At 41.6% G+C, this 21,280-nt stretch overlaps 1 protein-coding gene across 1 annotated transcript in view; it reads left to right on the forward strand.

Moving 5' to 3' along the window:
• The window catches only part of shroom4 (shroom family member 4), a 180,218-nt gene that overhangs the window by 80,838 nt on the left and 78,100 nt on the right, over positions 1–21,280 (forward strand). Inside the window, exon 2 of the mRNA XM_074699334.1 lies at positions 20,004–20,155. Within this exon, the coding sequence (XP_074555435.1) occupies positions 20,004–20,155 (152 nt within the window). The remainder of the gene's footprint in view (positions 1–20,003; positions 20,156–21,280) is intronic.

A 21,280-nucleotide genomic window follows, 5' to 3' on the forward strand; every position in this document is an offset into this window, starting at 1 on the left:
GCAAGTAAGTCAATCCCTTATCTGACCATTTTTTAAAACTGTTATCTAGATTATTGGGTGTAAAAGTCTTCATATGGCCAATACTTATCAGGGGAGAAATTACCTTGGGTAGCTGAAAAGCACACTTTATTTTATTCCAAATTTAAAAGTAACCTTTGTCCAGTCAGACATCCCTCCCATGGGGGCATCTAAAAAGGGCAAGTTTTTTTAGGGGGTCCTGGCATTGTTGCTTTTCAATATTAACCCATCTTGTGTCAGTGTTATTCTGAATCCAATCTATCAGGGGTTTAATTTGTGCAGCCCAGAAATAGAATTTTAAGTTTGGTAGATTAAGGCCTCCATTGGACTTGGACAGCTACAAGGTTTTGAGTCTAATTCTAGGGCGCTTATTTTGCCATATGTATTTTGACAGTGTTTTATCCAAATTGTTGAAAACAGCCTTGGATAGGATGTCAATGGGTAGCATTTGGAATAGATAAAGAAGTCGGGGCACAACATTCATTCGGATGCTTTTGACGCGCCCTAGCAGAGACAGAGGGAGCACAGACCAACGCTCCAGGTCACCTTTTATACACTGGATTATTTTGGTATAGTTAGCATCATAAAGATTCTGTATAGATTCGGGAATGAATATACCAAGGTATTTAATGCCTTCTGTAGGCCATTTAAACCCTGTTTGAAGTTTTGTATTTTGAGGTATCTTGCCATTGATGTCCATAGCCTCTGTTTTGTCTATATTTACCTTATATCCTGATTAATATCAAAATTTGCTGATCAAAGTCTTAAGATGCAGTATTGTTGATGCTAATTTTGTTAGGTATAACAGAACATCATCTGCATAGAGGGATAATTTATGTTCTTTGTTATTTATTGTAATTCCTTTTATGTTAATATTATCTCTAAACAGTTGGGCAAAAGGCTCAATGCTGATAGCAAATAGCAGTGGTGACAGAGAGCACCCCTGCCTGCAACCACGTTCTAATTTAAATCTCTGCGATATGAAGCCATTCACTTTGACAGAGGCCCGGGGATCTGAATAAAGCGTCCATATCAAACATATAAAATTTGGACCGAATCCGAAGCGTTTGAAATAAGAATTGCCATGACACACGGTCGAATGCCTTTTGGGCGTCGAATGATAAAATCATTGACTCTGAATCTTTTTCTTTTTGATATGTTATTATACTCAGCAATCGTCGTAAATTATCCCCATAATATCTTCCAGTAATAAATCAAGACTGATCTGGGTGAATAATTTGAGTTATTATCCGATTGACCCGTCTTGCCAATATTGCTGTTAGTATTCGCACATCTCCATTTAACAGTGATATTGGTCCATAGGATTGGCATTCAGTAGGGTCTTTACCTTCTTTGTGTATCACCACTATGGTTGCATCTTTCCAAGATGGTGCCATGGTTTTAGAATACAGTGTATAGCGGTATGCCTTTAGCAATAAAGGGGATAATAACTCACTAAAAGTCTTATAGAATTCATTGATAAAGCTATCTGGCCCTGGGCTTTTATTATTTTTTAAAGTGGAGATCACCTGTCTAATTTTGCATTCTTCAATCGGTTTATCTAGTTCTCTGGTTGTATTTTCTGGTAATTTTGGTAGATTTATGTTTTCCAAGAAATCTGAAATTTTTTGGTCATCACTGCAAGTGTCTGTATTTTTATATAATGATTCATAAAAAGGGCAAACGATTCTGCTATTTTATTAGGTTCTGTGACAAAGGCACTTCGTGATTTTATTATTATTTTTTTGTCCTACGTTGGATGATTTTTGTTTTCTTAGTCGGAATGCTATAGTTGGGTCATTTTGGAGCGAAACGTGACCACGGTGAGCGAAGGTCCGTTTCTCAATGGATCTGTCATCTAGGAGGGCTAAAAAACAAATTTAGCCGGGGTGTATTTTTTAAAATGGTGGGGAAAATTTTTTAGAGGCCAAAATCCATAATGGCTGTCATGGAAATGATCTTTTTTAAAGCTCAACCTACAATGATGAACAATACATGTTTTCAGACCTTATTTTTGTTGAGAAATACATATTTCAGGGTTGGACAATGATTTGACCTTATTTGAACCTTCAAATTCAAGATGGCTGCCACTTTTGGTGTTTTTTAAGGGTATTTTGGGGGAGTTTTTGCCGTTTTGGGGGCATATTTTTTCAGTGTTGTTACAGAGTCTCTATAAGGTTAAAATGGAAGCTCTGCTCATGATGAGTTGAAAAATTTACAGTTAAAGTTCACACAAATAACATCTGAAGTCAATAAAGTAGATGTTTTTGTGTAAACAACACTTGTTGGTTGATCATTTCCCATTAAAAAGGACTATGCACAAATGACTTTTCAGGTCTATATCACAATATTTTTTGGCTTTATTAAATTCTTTTGCAGTATCAGACCAATGGAAATGAATAGATTCCTTTATTTCGCTCCCATTTAAATCAATGGAGATTTTTAGTTTTTTAGAATGGAAATTTTTAGTTTTTTATCTCCAAAAATGTTGCCAGAAGCAATATTTTTGCAGATGAAAAACTAAAATGTCAACATGTCGGCTACTCATGGTTTGTGAATGAATGGAGATTTATCATCACCATGGAAACCACTGGAGCAAAGACACATGTGTGATGTCACAGGGAAAACGCAGGCTGTTTTCAAATTCACCTACTACATACTGTGTATGAAAGTAGTATGTAGTAGGCACTGCATACTGCCTACTACACTTGAATGTAGTATGTACTTTGAATGTTCTGTTAGGTTTATTTTGTAGCGAAGCGGAAATAGGATTTTTTTTTAATACTAATTTTGATTGTACAAAACAAACCATGAGTAGCCGACATGTTGACATTTTAGTTTTTCATCTGCAAAAATATTGCTTCTGGCAACATTTTTGGAGATAAAAAACTAAAAATTTCCATTCTAAAAAACTAAAAATCTCCATTAATTTAAATGGGAGCGAAATAAAGGAATCTATTCATTTCCATTGGTCTGATACTGCAAAAGAATTTAATAAAGCCAAAAAATATTGTGATATAGACCTGAAAAGTCATTTGTGCAAAGTCCTTTTTAATGGGAAATGATCAACCAACAAGTGTTGTTTACACAAAAACATCTACTTTATTGACTTCAGATGTTATTTGTGTGAACTTTAACTGTAAATTTTTCAACTCATCATGAGCAGAGCTTCCATTTTAACCCTATAGAGACTCTGTAACAACACTGAAAAAATATGCCCCCAAAACGGCAAAAACTCCCCCAAAAACCCTAAAAAAACACCAAAAGTGGCAGCCATCTTGAATTTGAAGGTTCAAATAAGGTCAAATCATTATCCAACCCTGAAATATGTATTTCTCAACAAAAATAAGGTCTGAAAACATGTATTGTTCATCATTGTAGGTTGAGCTTTAAAAAAGATCATTTCCATGACAGCCATTTTGGATTTTGGCCTCTAAAAAATTTTCCCCACCATTTTAAAAAATACACCCCGGTTAAATTTGTTTTTTAGCCCTCCTAGGTGACAAATCCATTGAGAAACGGACCTTCGCTCACCGCGGTCACGTTTCGCTCCAAAATGACCCAACTACTAGTAGTCTACTTGACCTATTGCCGTGTTCATAATATTTCTGGTTGGTAAACCTTAAGTTTCCCTCAATCTTATCTGATAGTAAACGATCAAGTTCTCTGCGTGTCGCCTTTAATTCTCTTAGTAAACTGTTTAATGTAGACTGCTTATGTTTGGATTCCAGCACTTTTATTTTATTTTCTAATTCATGTTGTTTAGCTTCCCTCTGTCTTCTCCTGGCACACGCAAAAGCAATAATGCGGCCTTTAAGGAATGCTTTAGCACAGTCCCATAGGATGAGGAGGATGTTGCAGGCATGTCATTAGTGTCTATGTAATTTTTGAGTTCTGTTTTGATAGAGGAATTAAATTCTTTGTCATTTAAAAGGGATGCATTGAGTCTCCATTGTTTAGAGCAGTGATTCCCAACCTGTGGGCTGCAAGTACTGCAAGTGGGCCGCCACAGCTTTTCCAAAATAGTTAGATTTTTGTGGGGGTGGGCATGTAATTATGTAAAAATAAAAACGTTTCAACATGTTATAGATGCTGTGTTAGTGACTGTGGAGCCTCCAACATGTTTTGCTTGTATTCAGTTCAGTCCTTCATGTTCAATCTATATTTTAAAAGAAAGTGCTCTCAGAACGCATTGTATGGCTGGGTTTCTTCTACATGTACAGGATCTTGGCACAGCGCCACAACAAAGTAAAAGCCGCCATGCCTTCAGAATTATGATCTTTTCTTTTTCCGATGTTTCAGACGTAAATTAAATTGCACATGGCTCTTGTATGCAGCTAAAACTTTCAGAATGCCACAAACATTTTTTGATACTGCCCAGAATCAAACAGTTATCTTTCAGGAGCGAATCATCTCTCTGTGTTTTCATGTGAACGAAGTCACCCTCATGGTTGGATCATATCACGGTCTGAAATAATAAAAGACAGAGCTCTGGTGGGTATTTGCCATTCACAGTTCTCAGCTGTCAGCATCACGCACAGCGGAGTTCCGCTCCGATGCGCACAAGACGCACGGTTACTGGAGAAAAAACAATTCCACACTGATCCTTATCATTCATCAGTGTTTACAGATGCACGTTTTCTGTGTATAAGGCCAGTGCAAGCAGAAATGCCCCTGTTACTCTGTGGTTTATATTTGCTTTAAACTTCATCCTGATCAGCTTGTGTAGTCTGTGATGAGGATCAGTGCAGTGCTAATGATGAGTTCACTCGCGCACACAGCAGCTGATCGCTGTTCCTTCTCCCGCTCATCCAGGAGTCACCTTTCTGCTCTCTTTGGGACAGAAGTTATAGTTTTGCTGTTTTCCTCTCATTCCTTAAAAATCAGCAGAGGAGTTTTCCTCCAGCTTTCAGAGATCAAACCTGAAAGCCTTCATACCACACTGTACCTCTGTGCAGGGGCGTCCAGACTTTCAGACTGGGGGCACAATGAGAGTAGCAGTATCAGTGGGTGGGTGGGGGGGTGCAAAAATACAAATTATTACCATTTGTCTCGACTCACTACTTTAACTATGAGTAACAATGATTGTACAAATATTATAAACCAGTGTATGATTTTAGAATAAAATGTACTATATATTACTGTGCATCAGCCTGTCTAATACATTTAAAATACTTTTTTTAAGCCCAGATAAAAAAATAGAGCTGACTGTAAACTGTGCCATTAGATTAGGCTAAACTATGCTTGTGTTAATTAATAATGAAACTATAAGGTTTTAAGTTGTATGTTTTTATGTATTTACTGGTCGGGGGTGGGCCGCAAAAATGTCTGGGACTTAAAAGTGGGCCCTGAGTTGGAAAAGGTTGGGAACCACTGCTTTAACCAATGTATCAAACTATCCTTTGTGCGTTTGCTTTGTTTTTGTTGTCCCTCAGCATTGCAATGTCCTCATAAAACTTCTCAGAGCTTCACTTTTATGTCTTTGTATCCCTGAAGAGACAAAACACACTCTTGATGAAGGCCTGCATTTATTTCCCATGTGACACTGTGTGTATGTGTGTGTTTGTCTGTGTGTGTGTGTGTGTGTGTGTGTGTGTGTGTGTGTGTGTGTGTGTGTGTATGGGAGCTGAAGTGTGTGCTTTATGATGTATTTATCCGGATAACCGCTAAGGGTCGAGGTTCGATGGATCGAGGGGAAAGGGGGGTTAAGTTGCAGGAGCTGCCGCTGTGCTCTTTTTGCTGGGTAATGGAGCTTTGATCTGGCCAGCATCTGGGAGTCTTTAATGAGGATCTTGTTTTCACAGATTAAGCCTGACTTCAGTGGCATTGGGAAATTAAGGTGGTAAGAACATCATTGGACTTAAGAAGTTGGGTTTCTACACCTTTCAAACAAATAGGGTGAGTGGCAGATTGACGTCTTTGATTTTACTTCATAAAAAGTTCTTTTTCTAGCACAATGGTACAATGGCATCAAGGTTTATATCATTCTTTAAAGATGCTATGAGGAGGATCTGTTGTGAGTGTGGAGTCTTTTCACACTGTCGTAAATTACTTTTAGCGAGGTGTGTGTTTGTTTCGGAATTAAATGGCCGGATTGAAACAAACTTTCATTGATCAAGACAAACTGGATACAACGTGCCGAGGTAAGGGACTTATCAGTTCAGTTACGTGGTGCTATTGGTTTGAAACGTGACATCAAGCAAAGGTTTTAGGAGCAGGCTATATGTTAATGACATCTGCAGCGTGGTGCTCTGACGTATCTGTAGGCTAACATGAGTAAACACTATCAGTTTGTATGTAGTTTAGTAACCATTTATTTAACAAAGCTGGCATTCCGGTGCGCTAGTCTAAGACAGTTTGTGTGACATTAGTGAATCCTGGTGACATCAGAAACACTGATGTCACCAGGCCTTGTTTTGGACTGACGTTGCGAAACACTTCTTAACATTTCTGGTTTCTGATTCAACAGGTGTCAAAATTACCTCATGCACAGTCAAGTGTGCTTGGTGTGCACACTTTCATATCTTTACTATTCTAGCCCCAAATATATGTCACAAATATACACCTTCATGTCATGAGACATGTGGGAGAGTGGCTGGTTGCAAAGACGTAACCCCAACAAATACATGAGAACTTGTTAAAGTACCTGTGTGTGTGTGTGTGTGTGAGGGAGAGCGGTAGAGAGAAAAGAGCGAGAGAGAGAGGGAGAGATAGAGGGGTAGAGAGAGATAAAGATAGTATTGAGAGAGAAGGGGGTTTGTGTGTGTGTGTGTGTGTGTGTGTGTGTGTGTGTGTGTGTGTGTGTGTGCATACTCTCATAACTATACTATTCTAGCTCCAAAGCAATACGTCACAAACATAGACTTTATGGTGGACAGCGTGGCTCCGTCATTTATGTACAGTTTTGAAGCCAAAATTCCCCTGTCACAGGCACAGCCATTGGCAGCAGTTGTGGAGCCAGAGTCTGCGCAGTAGAGACTGTGAGGGATTAATCTGAGTGAAGCCAGGTGACAAAAATAACAGTTTAATTTTTTTTCTTTCACGAGTCTAATCACTTCTGGACTCTACGTCCTGACATGTTTTACAATCCCCGAAAAAAAATACACAAGAACGGCAGCTGTCAATCATCACTAAATGTAATATAAAACCTCAAAACCAAGATTGCCTTTATTGTCTCAGAGAGAAAATTGTTTTGGGCCTTTTGCCCCTGCTGCAACCACATACAACAACAGTACCATGACCGTAAGAAAGGACAAAAACAAGACAATAAAACTCAACAAAATAGTAAAGATAAAAATAGATGAGAACAGGCAAAGTGCTGATCTGTGCGAAAACAGAGTGCTAACTGGTAGCGCAAATACGCTTATCAATCAAGCTCATTGACTAGCTTGTTAAAAACCTTGTTTCTAACCCTTTATTACCGTTAAATGTAATACTATTGGTGATGTCACAATGGGTGATGATCATCAATGGAACTTTGAATACCTTTTTGCCCATTGATATGAAGCGCAAGTATTGGATTAAATCCTACATTTATGGTGAAACCGTTAGGTCTAGAAGAAAAATAAGCTTGTGCTGAAATGCTAGTGCAGAATGCTGAAGATGAATGACTGATGAAATGTCTGAAAATGGTTGAAAGAAGTCCTGAAAAACCTGCACTCAACTGCTAATGCAGAATTTTGAGTTAGCCTGCCATGAACTCTTGGATGAAAGAAAATGAATGGATGTATCAGTGGATTGGATAAATGAATTTAAAGTTGAAATGGATGCATCTATTCAAAAATTAAAGGAATGAATTAAATTTTACAAACATTTATGGAAATAATGACCTGGCTGAGGGGAAATCGTAGTCTGGTCTCTGAAATGCTTTAAAGTGTCATACTGTGTGTCCTGTGTCAAAATTTCGCATAATAGCGAAAAAGGTCATAGCCCAGTGACCCTGGACAATCGGCATGTTTTGATGCATAATTTGTGGCGGTTTTCTCAAAGTCCTAGGTGGAGTAGCAAATCAAAATTCTGTCAGGAAGATGAAGAAGTTGAAGAAAAAAGAGGCAAATGGAAGGAGAAGGGGGGTTCGTTCAAAGCCCGACCACCTAAGTATAGAAATTGTTTTCAGCAGAGGTTAACACAGATCTCTGTGTTTTATCTCTTCTCACTACTAAACTTAGTCAGCAGGCCTGGTGTTGTCATAGAATCCCCGGATGTGCTGTAAATCAATCGGGTCCTGGTCCTGATCTGGAAGCTAAGAAGTAATTTAGAATAACCTGTAACCAGCAATATAGGCCCTGATAATCTCATTTTACAGTGTGGATTATGATCAGGCATATATTTAGAAGGGCGCCTTTTTAAAGATGACTTTCAAACTCCTTACAGCCCCTTTAATGGAAGAAAGTGTGTGTGTTGTTTTTGTTAGGTGTTTGTAGGCTCCAAGTATGTCTCATAGAAGGATTGTGTGTTGAAGTTGGCAGGGTGAACAGATGAAAGGGTGTAAAAATATAGAGAAACATTCCTCCTCCTGGTGTCTGAAACAGAGCGGCTCTGTTACCCTGAAGGAAGAGATGAGAAGAGAACAAGGAGAGAAGCTGAGGAGTGTTGACTCACATGGCGGTGTTGGTTCATGTGACTCCACCACAGGATGTTTTTAGGCTTCATTTGTCAGAGTCAGGTCATTCACAATCATTGCAGGATTCACTGGTTCACTCAGACACTCATTTGTCAGACATCCCTATTTTTTCTCCCCCCTCAGCTTCTTTCTTTCTTTCTTTCTTTCTTTCTGTCTTTCTTTCTGTCTTTCTTTCTTTCTTTCTTTCTTTCTTTCTTTCTTTCTTTCTTTCTTTCTTTCTTTCTTTCTTTCTTTCTTTCTTTCTTTCCTTTTCTCAATTATCCATCCCCATCTTATTTAATCTCCTTCCCTCTCTATCTCCTCCTTTCCTCCTCTCCTTCTTTTCACTTCTCCTTTCCTGTCGTTATTTTTATCCTCTTTCCTATTTTTCTTCTCTTTTCCTTCTTTCATCTTTTTCTTTCCTCTTGTTTTTCTTCTTTCCTCTCCTTCTTATCTCTCTTTCCTACTTTCCTCCCCTTTCTTTCCATCTATCCTCCCTTTCACTCCCGTCCTTCCGTTCCCCTACTTTCTGTCCTTCTTTCCTTTTTCCTTCCCAATTTTCCTCTCACTGCTTTCCTTCTTTTTACTTGCTCTCTTTTTTTGTTCTATCCCGCTTCCTAATGTCTTCTCCTTTTTTTTCCTTCTTCCCCTTCATTTCTCCATTATTCTTTTAAGTTTTTCCTTCTGTTATGTGCAAAACTGATTTTTTGTTCTTTTCTTTTGAGGCACCTTCAGGCTTCCATACACTCAAGCTCCTGATGAGTGGCACCTGTGGGCTACCTTACAAAAGCCTGTGTGTGACTCCTCCCACTCTCTCTCTCACACTGCAGCCTGGAAGAGCTGCATGCATGGCAGCAGACCGAAACAACTCCTCTTTTGTTGATTATTTATCTATATTGTTTATTAATAAAACATTTCTTAGTTGATCTAATCTTTTGACTCCCTATGTTGCTTCCCCTGAGCCAGGGTTGTAACACTTCTTAATTACTTTGTTCCTAGGCTCTCATTTTTTTTCTTCAGAAACATTTTTTTTAACTCCTTCTCTCCTTTCCTTTCTCCTTTGTTCTCACTTGTGTATTGAATCTGATCAGTCTGTGTCAGTGTCTGGGGGCCTCCACACCAGGCTTCAGCTTCCTCCAGGAAAAGCACCCATCTTAGGGGCATCACTGTTCGGTCTACTCCCTGCAATAACTCCAAGAAGGAGCCATTTAAGGGTGATAGCTCATCACTAACGGAGCTGGATGACGTGTTTATATACTATAACACACACACACACACACACACACACACACACACACACACACACACACACACACACACACACACAACACAAACACACACACGTCCCTCTGCTGCTGCATCTGATGGGGCTGCTTTTTGTTGTGAGCGTGGGAGTTCTCTTCTTTTCCATCCCTGCCTCCCTCCCTCCTCCTCCCTCCCTGATAAAGAGGGCCTTTTGTCAGTGTGAGGAAGAGAGGAGAAGCTTGCAGGGCTCAGACTGGTTGATGGGGGTGGGGATTAATAGAAGGATTATTTGTTGTGTGTGCATCACACTTCTCTATGAAAAAAATTGGAGAGAAAGTCAAAACCTGAAAGAATTCTGAAATAGAGGAGCTTTGGCCACCTTTAGAGCCACTTAGAGACACAAACCCTGAATCTGTAAGGAAATTAGAGAGGAAGTTGAGACACTGTGTTAAGCAAAAACCTTGAGTTGAAGAAATGAGCCTATAAATTTATCACTCTTACTCTTCAGCTTCACTCTGATGGTTTTTCTTTCTTTCTCCTCCCAAAGTCAGATTTTTCTGTCAAATGATGGGACTCAAACCTGGGATGTAGGGAGTCCGTCCACTAAAAACATAAGGCTTGTTCATGCTACAGGCTAACGACGACCAAATGTTTTTTTTTTTTTTTTACCAACTTGCAGTGATAATTCTTTGTTTTTAATGTTCTTTTAACATGCAGTGAGAGAAAAGTTCTTCAGTTTGTGCCTTGTCTGACCTCCTCAAAGTGCTGTTTTAACGGTACCTGCAGTACTTGATGCAGATGTCATTCAACACTATCTCAGTTTTCATCAACATGCTCCATGCACACATAGGTCACCTGTTCTTGCTATAAATTATGGAGGAGACATTTGAAGCTACAATTTTTGGTGTCTTGTTTACAGATTTGATGCAAATATAAATTAAGAGGCTGAATGTTAACAAATGTGGTGCTAATAAATGCTAACATTTGAGCCACACCGTTTACAAATATAAGGCTAACAGAAGCTAGAATTATAGCTACACTGTTTACCAATATGATGCTTACAAAAGCTAACATTTTTGCAACATTGTTAACTAATATGATGCCTAAAGAAGCTAATGTTTAAAATGCATTGTTTACAAATATATTGCTAATAGAAGATGATATTTTAGCCTCATTGTTTACTGCTGTTATGCTTATAAGAACTAGACACAGACATAAAAGCAAAGAGAAATGTTTTGAGGGGGTGCTCGACAAGCCACTATGTGAATGCACAGAGAATGCCTGTCGGTGCAGTGTGTCTGAGTTACAGAACTTGAAAAAACAGTCTAAAGTTTTTTGTGACACGAATAAAGTAAAAACTCTCCAAACTATACTTATAAGACAACTCAATGTGTATCTGCACATCTACACGTTTGCATGTTGCTATCTCTATTCATAACTTTCTATTGCTTTGTCAGCTGTAAATATGTGCACATTGCACCATGGCCTTCACAGCTTGGTTTTAATGTCACATTCTGACTACAGGGACTCACCAACTTCCACAAAACCCTGCCTCTCTCTCCCTTCATCCTTCACCCCAAAGGTGATGCCTCTGCAGAATGTACAAGAGTTTTGTGTGAAACGTCTGTTTCTGAACTTCATCATTTGATGTTTAAGCAGATCTGATCATATCACACACAGACACAGACACAGACACAGACACAGACACAGACACAGACACACACACACACACACACACACACACACACACACACACACACACACACACACACACACACACACACACACACACACACACACACACACACACATACAGACACAAACACACACACATACACATGGCATGTAGGTCAGCCTGGAGTGAACCTGAGCTAAATTGCTGTAAAACTGACTCACAATCAGCTGGATTTGGATCATTAGTCATGAAAGAATCAAAGAGCCTGTTCAGATCTGGTCTCTGCACTTTTCTATGCAGTGGTCTGCAAACAACTCTTTGAGTATAGAGAGGGACAGGAAAAGACTGAACAGACTGGTCAGGAGGGCCGGTTCTGTCCTCGACTGCTCCTTAGACTCCCCGGAGGAGGTGGGTGAGAGGAGGATGCTGGCAAAGCTGGCATCCATTATGGACAATCCCTCTCACCCACTACATGAGACTGTGGGGGACTTGAGCAGCTCCTTCAGCAGCAGACTCAGACTACCACCCTGCAAGACAGAGCGCTACCCCAGGTCATTCCTCCCAACCGCAATAAGACTTAATAAAACACAAACCTGAACTCCCACCTTAATAACATCAATCATTCAATGAATACTTGCCTTTTTGCACATCATTCCAGTACTCACTGTAAATTTTCATTGTCAAGTGCTTTTCATTTTCATTCTGGAGAACCAATCTTGTATATATATATATATCTCACTCCTATATAAATATGTAAATAGTAATCTTTTTCTACTTTCCTATATTTCTCATATTTCTTTATATTTCTTCAAATTTCTAATTTTATATTCTATCTGCATTATTCTGTTTTTATTGTTATTGCATTACTTCACTTTTTTTGTGAGCTGCTGGGACAAAAAATGTCTCCCAAGGGGGATCAATTAAGAAATAATCTATTCTATTCTATTCTATTCTATTCTATTCTATTCTATTCTATTCTATTCTATCTGTTGTGCCTTTTGACCGCTGGAAATGATATCAGATTGGTTCATCAACCTGAACATCTTCTATCAACCTATAATGATAAAGGACTCTGATGTTTTAGCCTCAGGATCTGGAGCTCAGCCTGTGTATCTGCTGGTTTGAATGCAGTATTTTTAAACTCATTCTGAGCTGAGGTCAAACACAGATTGAGTCAGGCCGTTAGATATGAACAGCTCCAAACCAGCAGTAGAAATGAAGGTGCATTCAAAGACCATCCAAACAGGATGTGTGGGAGAAACTGAAAAAAGAACACATGCAGCATCCAACTCAGGCTTTTCTGCCATATTTCCAGCTTCCTACCACAATCCCTGAACCCTCTGTGCTGACATTGTTTGGGGGCTGAACAGTGGTGGCGAAGACAAAAGCTGGAGCTGTTGTTCAGCGGGGGTCCAAGGGGTGTTCTCCACCTCTCTCCCTCAAGGCTCTTTGTCCTGGGGGGCCATGTGGAGCTGAGAAGAAGTTTCTGGAGGGGGTCTTGGAGCATGTGTTGACCTGTCCGGTTGATGGCTCTGTTGAAGGCCCAGAGACAGCAGGCGGGACAGGAGTTTGATCTTTGTATGCGGCTCGTTGGAGTCTGCCCGAGGCTGCAGGTCATAAAACCAGTCTACAGGTTCCTGTTGGGGGGATTAGTCCTGATACTGCAATTATCAGGAGCTCAAGGGCTTGTCTTGTGGAGGAGAAGCCAGTTAATGCTGTGAATGGGGCCAGGGTCACATCTTATGCTGCATTCCATTTGTATTTGTAACAGGGACGTGGGGAGTGGGAAGGATGTATCACCGAGATCAGTGTTCCAATTGCCAAGTCAGAAAAAATTGTCATAACAGTGGTATTTCTGTATATTAACATAGAACAATACTATTTATATGGCTGCTTTATTCCAACAAACACTAGTCAGAAATTCTAAAATAAACAGGATTTAACAGGAGCTTGATTACTGCTTACCCCAAATTTAGAATTTCCTACTGGAGGCTCAGGGTGATGTGGGTGCTCTGACTCTGACTGGGCATTCTGGTACCTCAGGGGCCGTTCCAACTGGGCGTACCAACTAGGAACTTAGAAATTCCAACTTTCGAGCACAAATGGCATGCAGCATTAACAAATGAGATGAAAAGGATCATGGGAATTGAAGTCTTTATGCCTGAAACAAGCTGATGAGTCTGGATCGTCTACGTAGCACTTTTCAGTAGTAGAGTTGAAGCTACTTTATTTCTGAGTGTGTCTCTTTGTGTGAGTGAGAGTATGTGTGGGTATTACAGTGTCACATGCTTTGTGGTGTGTGTGTGTATACACAGGCTGTCCTCTTTCAGACTTCCTCAAAACATCAAGCCACTCATTTGCTCTGTCTCAACCTGTAAGTATTGCAAGGCTTCACATGCACCTATGTTTATAGAGGGCACCACCCTGTAGTGGATACACACACACACACACACACACACACACACACACACACACACACACACACACACACACACACACACACACACACACACACACACACACACACACACACACACACACACACACACACACCTACATGGCATGTAGGTCAGCCTGGAGTGAAACTGAGCTAAATTGCTGTGAAACTGACTCACAGTCAGCTGAAATTAGATCATTAGTCATGAAAGAATCAAAGAGCCTGAGCACAGAAAATCCATTGATCTTCTTTGTGGTCTGATGTACAGCAGCTTCACAAAACACACACCTCCTTCTCATAAACTTTTAGCTCCTGGAATTGCTCTCCCATAAACTGTATTGTTTCTACAGCTTTTTGTAGCTGAAGCCCTGTGGGGATTTGACAAAACAGTTGTGTCAGTCATATGGAAAAAAAAAAAGAAACGGCACTGTTCACAAAATCCATGGTTCAGTCCATATGACGGTTTTGTTCCCATGGTTTTTGGTTCGGTTTGGTTCAGTGAACAATGTTGTTGTTTTTAACACCTCAGATTATCATATACCCAATTAATCCACCATTAATAGATTCTTTTTAATCAATTATGTCATGTACAGTTATAAAAAAAACCTGAAAGAATGAGGCTGTTTCCCATTTGAAATGTCTTTAAAGCTGGGGGAGACGTTGCTAGTTTCAATATGCCAACTCCTCAGAAAGGAAAGTGACTATTGACTGCCCCAGAAGTCACTAAAAGCCACTAAATGACCCTGCTGTCTAATTTGCAAAAAAATCCATTTGCATGTAATTGTCATAGACTCTGTAGGAGAGAGAAAGAACGTTGGGGAGACAGAAAGCAGGTAAAACACAACATCATTAATATGTTAACAACTACAAATTAACTTTCTTCTGTCCATTCTTGTGGGGGTTTTTTATATCAAAATATCAAACCTCCTCTTTTATCTGGGCTGGGCACAGGCATAAGTGACCATAATGAGACACACATTTGCATGATTTCATCTGCTGCGAAGTGAGGACTGTCTGTATTTTGGATAGGGGAGGGGCTCATGTAAGCATGGGCTCCTCATTGAGGAGATCAAAACATGCTTTAACCTCAGATTCTCCAAACTCCAGAAAAGTCGCGAGAGTTGTCTCCTTTAAAAAACTCTGAAAAGTCATTTAATGTAGCAACAAAGTCTCTAAGTTGGCAACACTCAGCTGCGGGTTTATCATCTATCTACTTACTGCTGTCATCAGAGCTCACACTGAATCCAAAGTGGCTTGAGCTTCTACTAGCATTGACAAGTGTCCTACCAGGAGCTCAAACTGTAGCCAAAATTTTCACTAATAGAATAGAATAGAACTTTGTTTGTCATTATAACAAGTGCAACGAAATTGCAAAAGCCCTTCAGTCAGTGCAAAACAGTACAAAGTGCAAAATAGCTGCCATAAGTTCAGGTGCATTGATGACATAGAGGTAATTGTCATATTGGTATTATATGACGACAAATTAGGTAGTGATTTTAGTCTTTGTTCAGGACCCTTACTGCTGTTGGATAGAAACTGTCTGACCTGGTTTGTCCTTGTAGTGATGGACCTGTACTGCCTGCCTGACAGTAACAGATTAAACACATTGGGCTCTAATTTCATGGCGCAGCGCAGGGGGCGCAAGCCTGGTGCACCCCACTCAGTGTTAATTTTCGGCGGTGCACTGCCATGCGCTGCCAATTTGACAATTTGGTAGACTGTCTGCGCAGAGATGGGTGTGACTGCGCGCCAGGGGGAGTTGACAGCACACCAGGGGGAGGTGTCAGCAGATTCATGTTGGCGCAGTGACAATTTTGTGCCAAAAAAGTGTGCTGAAAGCTCGCCAGCTCTAACCTGGTATATTCTCGGTGTAAAGCGGAGCGCACCCTCTGCAGCTGTAATTTGGTGACAGGCGCACATGTGCACACGTCAACAAAGCCTCAGAGGCAGGTTTCCTGAGTGTCAGGCATATTTTAATGCAATAAACAATCACAGCAATTGCTATTTAATGTAACTGTCTGAACCAGCATATACATTTGTATCTATATTAACTGTCCCGTCACATCTGATGTCATATTAAAGCCGTTTGTCATAATGGAAAGTTAACCTGACGCCAGCTGGAAGTTTGATGCACATCTTACAATTAAACAACAAACACGGGACACGGACAAATGCCTTCTCCAAGTCCACAAAACACATGTGGACAGGTTGGGAAAACTCCCATGCACCCTTGAGGACCCTGCTGAGGTTATGGAGCTGGTTGTCAGTTCCACAGCCAGGGCGAAAACCACATTGCTCCTCCTGAATCCGAGGTTTGACTATCCTACCCTTCCTAAAAAGAGAGACCACTACCCCGGTCTGCCAATCCACAGGCACTGCCCCCGATGTCCACGCCTTATTGTAAAGTCATGTCAGCCACGACAGACCCACAACATCCAGGGCCTTAAGGAACTCTGGGTGGATCTCATCCACCCCTGGGGACCTGACACCGAGGAACTTTTTAACCACCTCGGCGACCTCAACCCCAGAGATGGGAGAGCCCACCCCTTCATTCCCAGGCCCTACTTCATCCAAGGAAGCCGTGCCGGTGGAATTGAGGAGGTCTTCGAAGTATTCCTTCCACCGATCCACAACATCCCAAGTCGAGGTCAGCAATGCACCATCCTCACTGAACACAGTGTTCACAGTGCACTGCTTCCCCTTCCTGAGATGCCGGGTGGTGGTCCAGAACCTCTTCGAAGCTGTCTGGAAGTCGTTTTCCATGGCCTCTCCAAACTCCTCCCATGCCCAGGTTTTTCCCTTGGCAACCGCCTAAGCTGCATTCCGCTTGGCCTGTCGATACCTGTCTGCTGTCTCAGGAGTCCCACACGCCAAAAAGGCCCAATAGAACTCCTTCTTCAGTTGGACGGCATCCCTCAGGTATTGCCGCCCTGACAGGCACCAACCACCTTACGGCCACAGCTCTGATCGGCTGCCTCAACAATGGAGGCAAGGAACAAAGCCCATTCCCAGACCCTAACAATACGTTAGGGCCTATCAGGTCTGACTGGCATCTTCCCCCATAGGAGCCAACTCACCACCTGGTGACAGCTACGCCCTTCTCTTTACCCGAGTGTCTAAGACATGTGGCCGCAAGTTCAATTACATGACATGACAAAGTCGATCATCGAACTGTGGCCTAGGGTGTCCTGGTGCAAAGTGCACATATGGACACCCTTATGCTTGAACATGGTGTTTGTTATGGACAATCTGTGACAGACACAGAAATATCCAACAACAAAACACCCCTCGGGTTCAGATCGGGGGGTCGTTCCTCCCAATCAAGCCCCTACATGTCTCACTGTCATTGCCGACGTGAGCGTTGAAGTCCCCCAGTAGGACGAGGCAATCCCCAGATGGAGCACTCTCCAGCACTCCCTCCAAGGACTCCAAAAAGGGTGGATACTCTGAACTGCTATTTGGACCATAGCCACAAACAACAGTCAGGATCCGTCCCCCCACCCGAAGGCGGAGGGAGGCTACCCTCTCGTCTACCGGGGTAAACTCCAATGTACAGGCACCAAGCCAGGGGGCAATGAGAATCACCACCCCTGCCCACCACCTCTCACCATTGGTAACTCCAGAGTGGAAGAGAGTCCAACCCCTCTCGAGAAGGCTGGTTCCGGAGCCTAGAGCCTTTCTAGAGTACTTTGATCTTTCAGTAGTTGAGATTTTTCTGATTGTGCAAACCGTTTAGGAATAACGGTCCTATAAGGAAGAGCTACTCACGGAGGCATCTCCCAACTTTCCTCTCCAGCCCTAGGCTCTGGACAGGTTCCCCCACTCTCAGCCACACTACCCCTTTTCACATCTTCTCACAGTTTCCACAAATTACCCATGCAGCCCTAAACAAAAACACCCCAGTAACCAATTCACCCCATGAACATCCTGTATAGTACAATAAGAGTGAGTATGATAATTTCACTGATTGGCTAATCCTTAAACACAAAATAAGTTATAGATATTTTTGAACCCCTAAACTCAACATAACCTAACAGATCATACAAAATCAGAATCAGAATCAAGTTTTATTGCCAAGTACATTTGCACATACAAGGAATCTGACTTGGAGAAGAATATAGAGAAAGTTAAGATATAGAATATACACTCAACAAAAATATAAACGCAATACTTTTGTTTTTGCTCCCATTTTTCATGAGATGGACTTATAGATCTAAAATTTATTCCAGATACACGATATTACCATTTCTTCAAATGTTGTTCATAGTGAGTGTGAGCACTTCTGCTTTGCTGAGATAATCCATCCCACCTCACAGGTGTGCCACATCAACATGCTGATCTGACATCACAATTAGTGCACAGGTGTACTTTAGACTATCCACAATAAAAGACCACCCTGAAATGTGCATTTTTTTTCTTCTTTTTTTCTTTATTGGGGGTCTAGGGGCTCAGAACCAGTCAGTTTCTGGTGTGACCACCATTTGCCTCATGCAGTGCAACACATCTTCTTCGCATACAGTTTATCAGATTGTCAATTGTGGCCTGTGGAATGTTGGTCCACTCCTCTTCAATGGCTGTGCAAAGTTGCTGGATATTAGTGGGAACTGGTATAGGCTGTTGTATACGCCGGTTAAGCACATCCCAAACATGCTCAATGGGTGACATGTCCGGTGAGTATGCTGGCCATGCAAGAACTGGGACATTTCAGCTTCCAAGAATTGTGTACAGATCCTTGCAACATGGGGCCGTGCATTATCTTGCTGAAACATGAGATGATGGGTCTCAGGATCTCGTCACGATATCTCTGTGCATTCAAAATGCTATCAATAAAATGCACCTGTGTTCTTCGTCCATAACAGATGCCTGCCCAAACCATAACCCCACCACCACCATGGGCCACTCCATCCACAACATTGACATCAGCAAAGCGCTCACCCACACGACGCCACACACACTGTCTGCCATCTGCCCTGGACAATGTAAACAGAGATTCATCTGTGAAGAGAACGCCTCTCCAAGTAGCCTAAATAGATTGATAAATGGTGAGGGTTACTGATTGCTTAGAGCCTCTGTTGTTGCAGTTTTCAGTTCCTTTAACCATAAGATATTTTCTCTTTGATCCTCACAATTTTGGAATCAAGTAGCGAGCCAGATTAGACCGCTCAGCGGGCCAGGTAGGCCCCCTGTTGATGTTCAATGACATACAAGCATAGTTGGGGGGGTTGAGGCAGACACAGACACTGACACATCAACAGCAACCAATGAGTTAAAGAAGCAAAATGGGTTTAATCCAACTTTTTAAACATTTTGCTGCCTGGCAAATTTAATTCTCTGTTGACGTATTAGCTTTGTGTCCAGGACAAAACTTAATTGTGACAAAAGTTATCAGTATCTTTCTGTTTTTCTATTTCATGTTCGGTGAGCATCTCTTTAATTCTATTCTTTATAAGTTTGAAAACTCTGTCCACATCCATCACACATTTAAAATTTCAGCATCTTGCTTGGCCCATTTTCTCTCCTCTCAGTGGTCCAATCAGAAAGTCAGTCAGAGGTTCATTTCAGTGTGGTTCCTCATTCTCTCTCTCCTTCTTCAACGGTTGTACTGTTGTCTTTTACCTCTGAACTCAAACCTCACACCCCATCAAGCAGCACAGCCATCACACACACACACACACACACGCACGCACACACACACACACACACACACACACACACACACACACACACACACACACACACACACACACACACACACTCCTTTATTGAGGAGTGTGACAAGTTTCTGTAGGGTGTTTGGGTCGGGATGTTTTGGAGATATTTTTTAAGCCTGTCTCCGTGGCAATGGAGATGGTTTGACAAAAATGCACCAAAAATAGGTATGAAGGAGTCCTCAAGTGACTTTGTCACTTCATCCAAATTTTCTTTTGTTTGCAAGCCAACTTTCCGAGTTTTATCTTATTATTATTATGCTCTGACCAATCTAGATCAAGTATTTAACACAGCCATGTTTTTATATTCCCCTGCAGATTGAGGACGGAGGGAAGGCGGGGCTGTGCCAGAAGCTGAAAGTTGGAGATGAGCTCATCAACATAAATGGCTCTGCCCTGTACGGCAGCAGACAGGAGGCGCTAATCCTCATCAAGGGCTCGTACAGAATCCTGAAGCTTGTGGTCAGGAGGTAAACATGCAACACTCCAAAGAGAACCCTTCTGGTGTTTTTTTTCTCCTGAAAACGGATGTGGGTTTGTCGCCTTCTTTGTCCTCCTGTCAAGATTTTTTGGCCCCGACTCACCGAAGCGGGTCAAAGCTGAGGGAGGAGATAAGAAGAAGTAAGGTTGTGTTTTGCCCAGTCTGTTAGAAACGTGCTAACCTGACATGTAAGGCTCCGCTGACCACGAAGTGACCTTTGACCCTCAGGGTGTCAGAAGTAAAGCTTATAAAGTCTGAGGGTGGGTAGAAGGGAGCATCTGGGATTGTGTGTTAGTTATCATGGATGCAAACAACTAAAAGGCCAACAGAGGAAATCAGTTGGACTAATACTTTTAGGCTTTAGAGAGGGGATATTGTTCTTTTTTAATCTTTATTCTGTCCCTCTGGTGAAGACTTTTACAACTCATAAAAATCTCTAATTTTCTCTCTTTGGTGTGTAAGAACACCCTTATTTCAGCCTCTCTTATAGCAGCTGTCTCTTTAAGACTAACCCCCTTTCCTCTGATTGGCCAGCCCTCTAGAGGCCGGTAAAAAGGTAGACCTTGGTGTTTGAGGCCCAGTTAGGAGATCCTTCTGTGATTACCTAATTGTTTCTGCAAGTCTGGTGAAGAACTGGTGAAGACCTGCACACGTTTCATCTAGAGCAGGGATGGAACACAGAGCTGGGTGGCCTACTGGTGTTTATGATGTAACATCAGCCATCTTCATGATGTTATAGATTTTAGGAACATCCTCAACAACTGTGTACCTCTTACATTGCGTGTCATTTAAAACGTTTTAGATGTTCATCCATCAACCCTCTTCAGTGATGCGTTTGACTCCATGTGTCAGCGCTGCAAGCACTCTGTTACAGTTACAGTTTGACACAGTTTAACAAATGAACTGCACCTGTAGTTTCCGGTGGGCGCCCTGTAGCTGCTCAAGAAAAAACTCAGCAGACATCAGTGGCGCAGTTGGCTTGGTCGGTGATCGGAAGGTTGCAGGTTCAAGCCCAGCGCAGGGCGACACATGGCGATGTGTCCTTGAGCAAGACACTTAACCCCAAGTTGCTCCCACTGCTGCGTCTGTGGTGGTGGTGTGTGAATGGGCATGA

This window comes from Halichoeres trimaculatus, unplaced genomic scaffold (genome assembly GCF_033239565.1).
Source record: "Halichoeres trimaculatus isolate MK-OKI-2021-1 unplaced genomic scaffold, fHalTri1.1 fHalTri1_scaffold_22, whole genome shotgun sequence".
Classification (NCBI taxonomy): domain Eukaryota; kingdom Metazoa; phylum Chordata; class Actinopteri; order Labriformes; family Labridae; genus Halichoeres; species Halichoeres trimaculatus.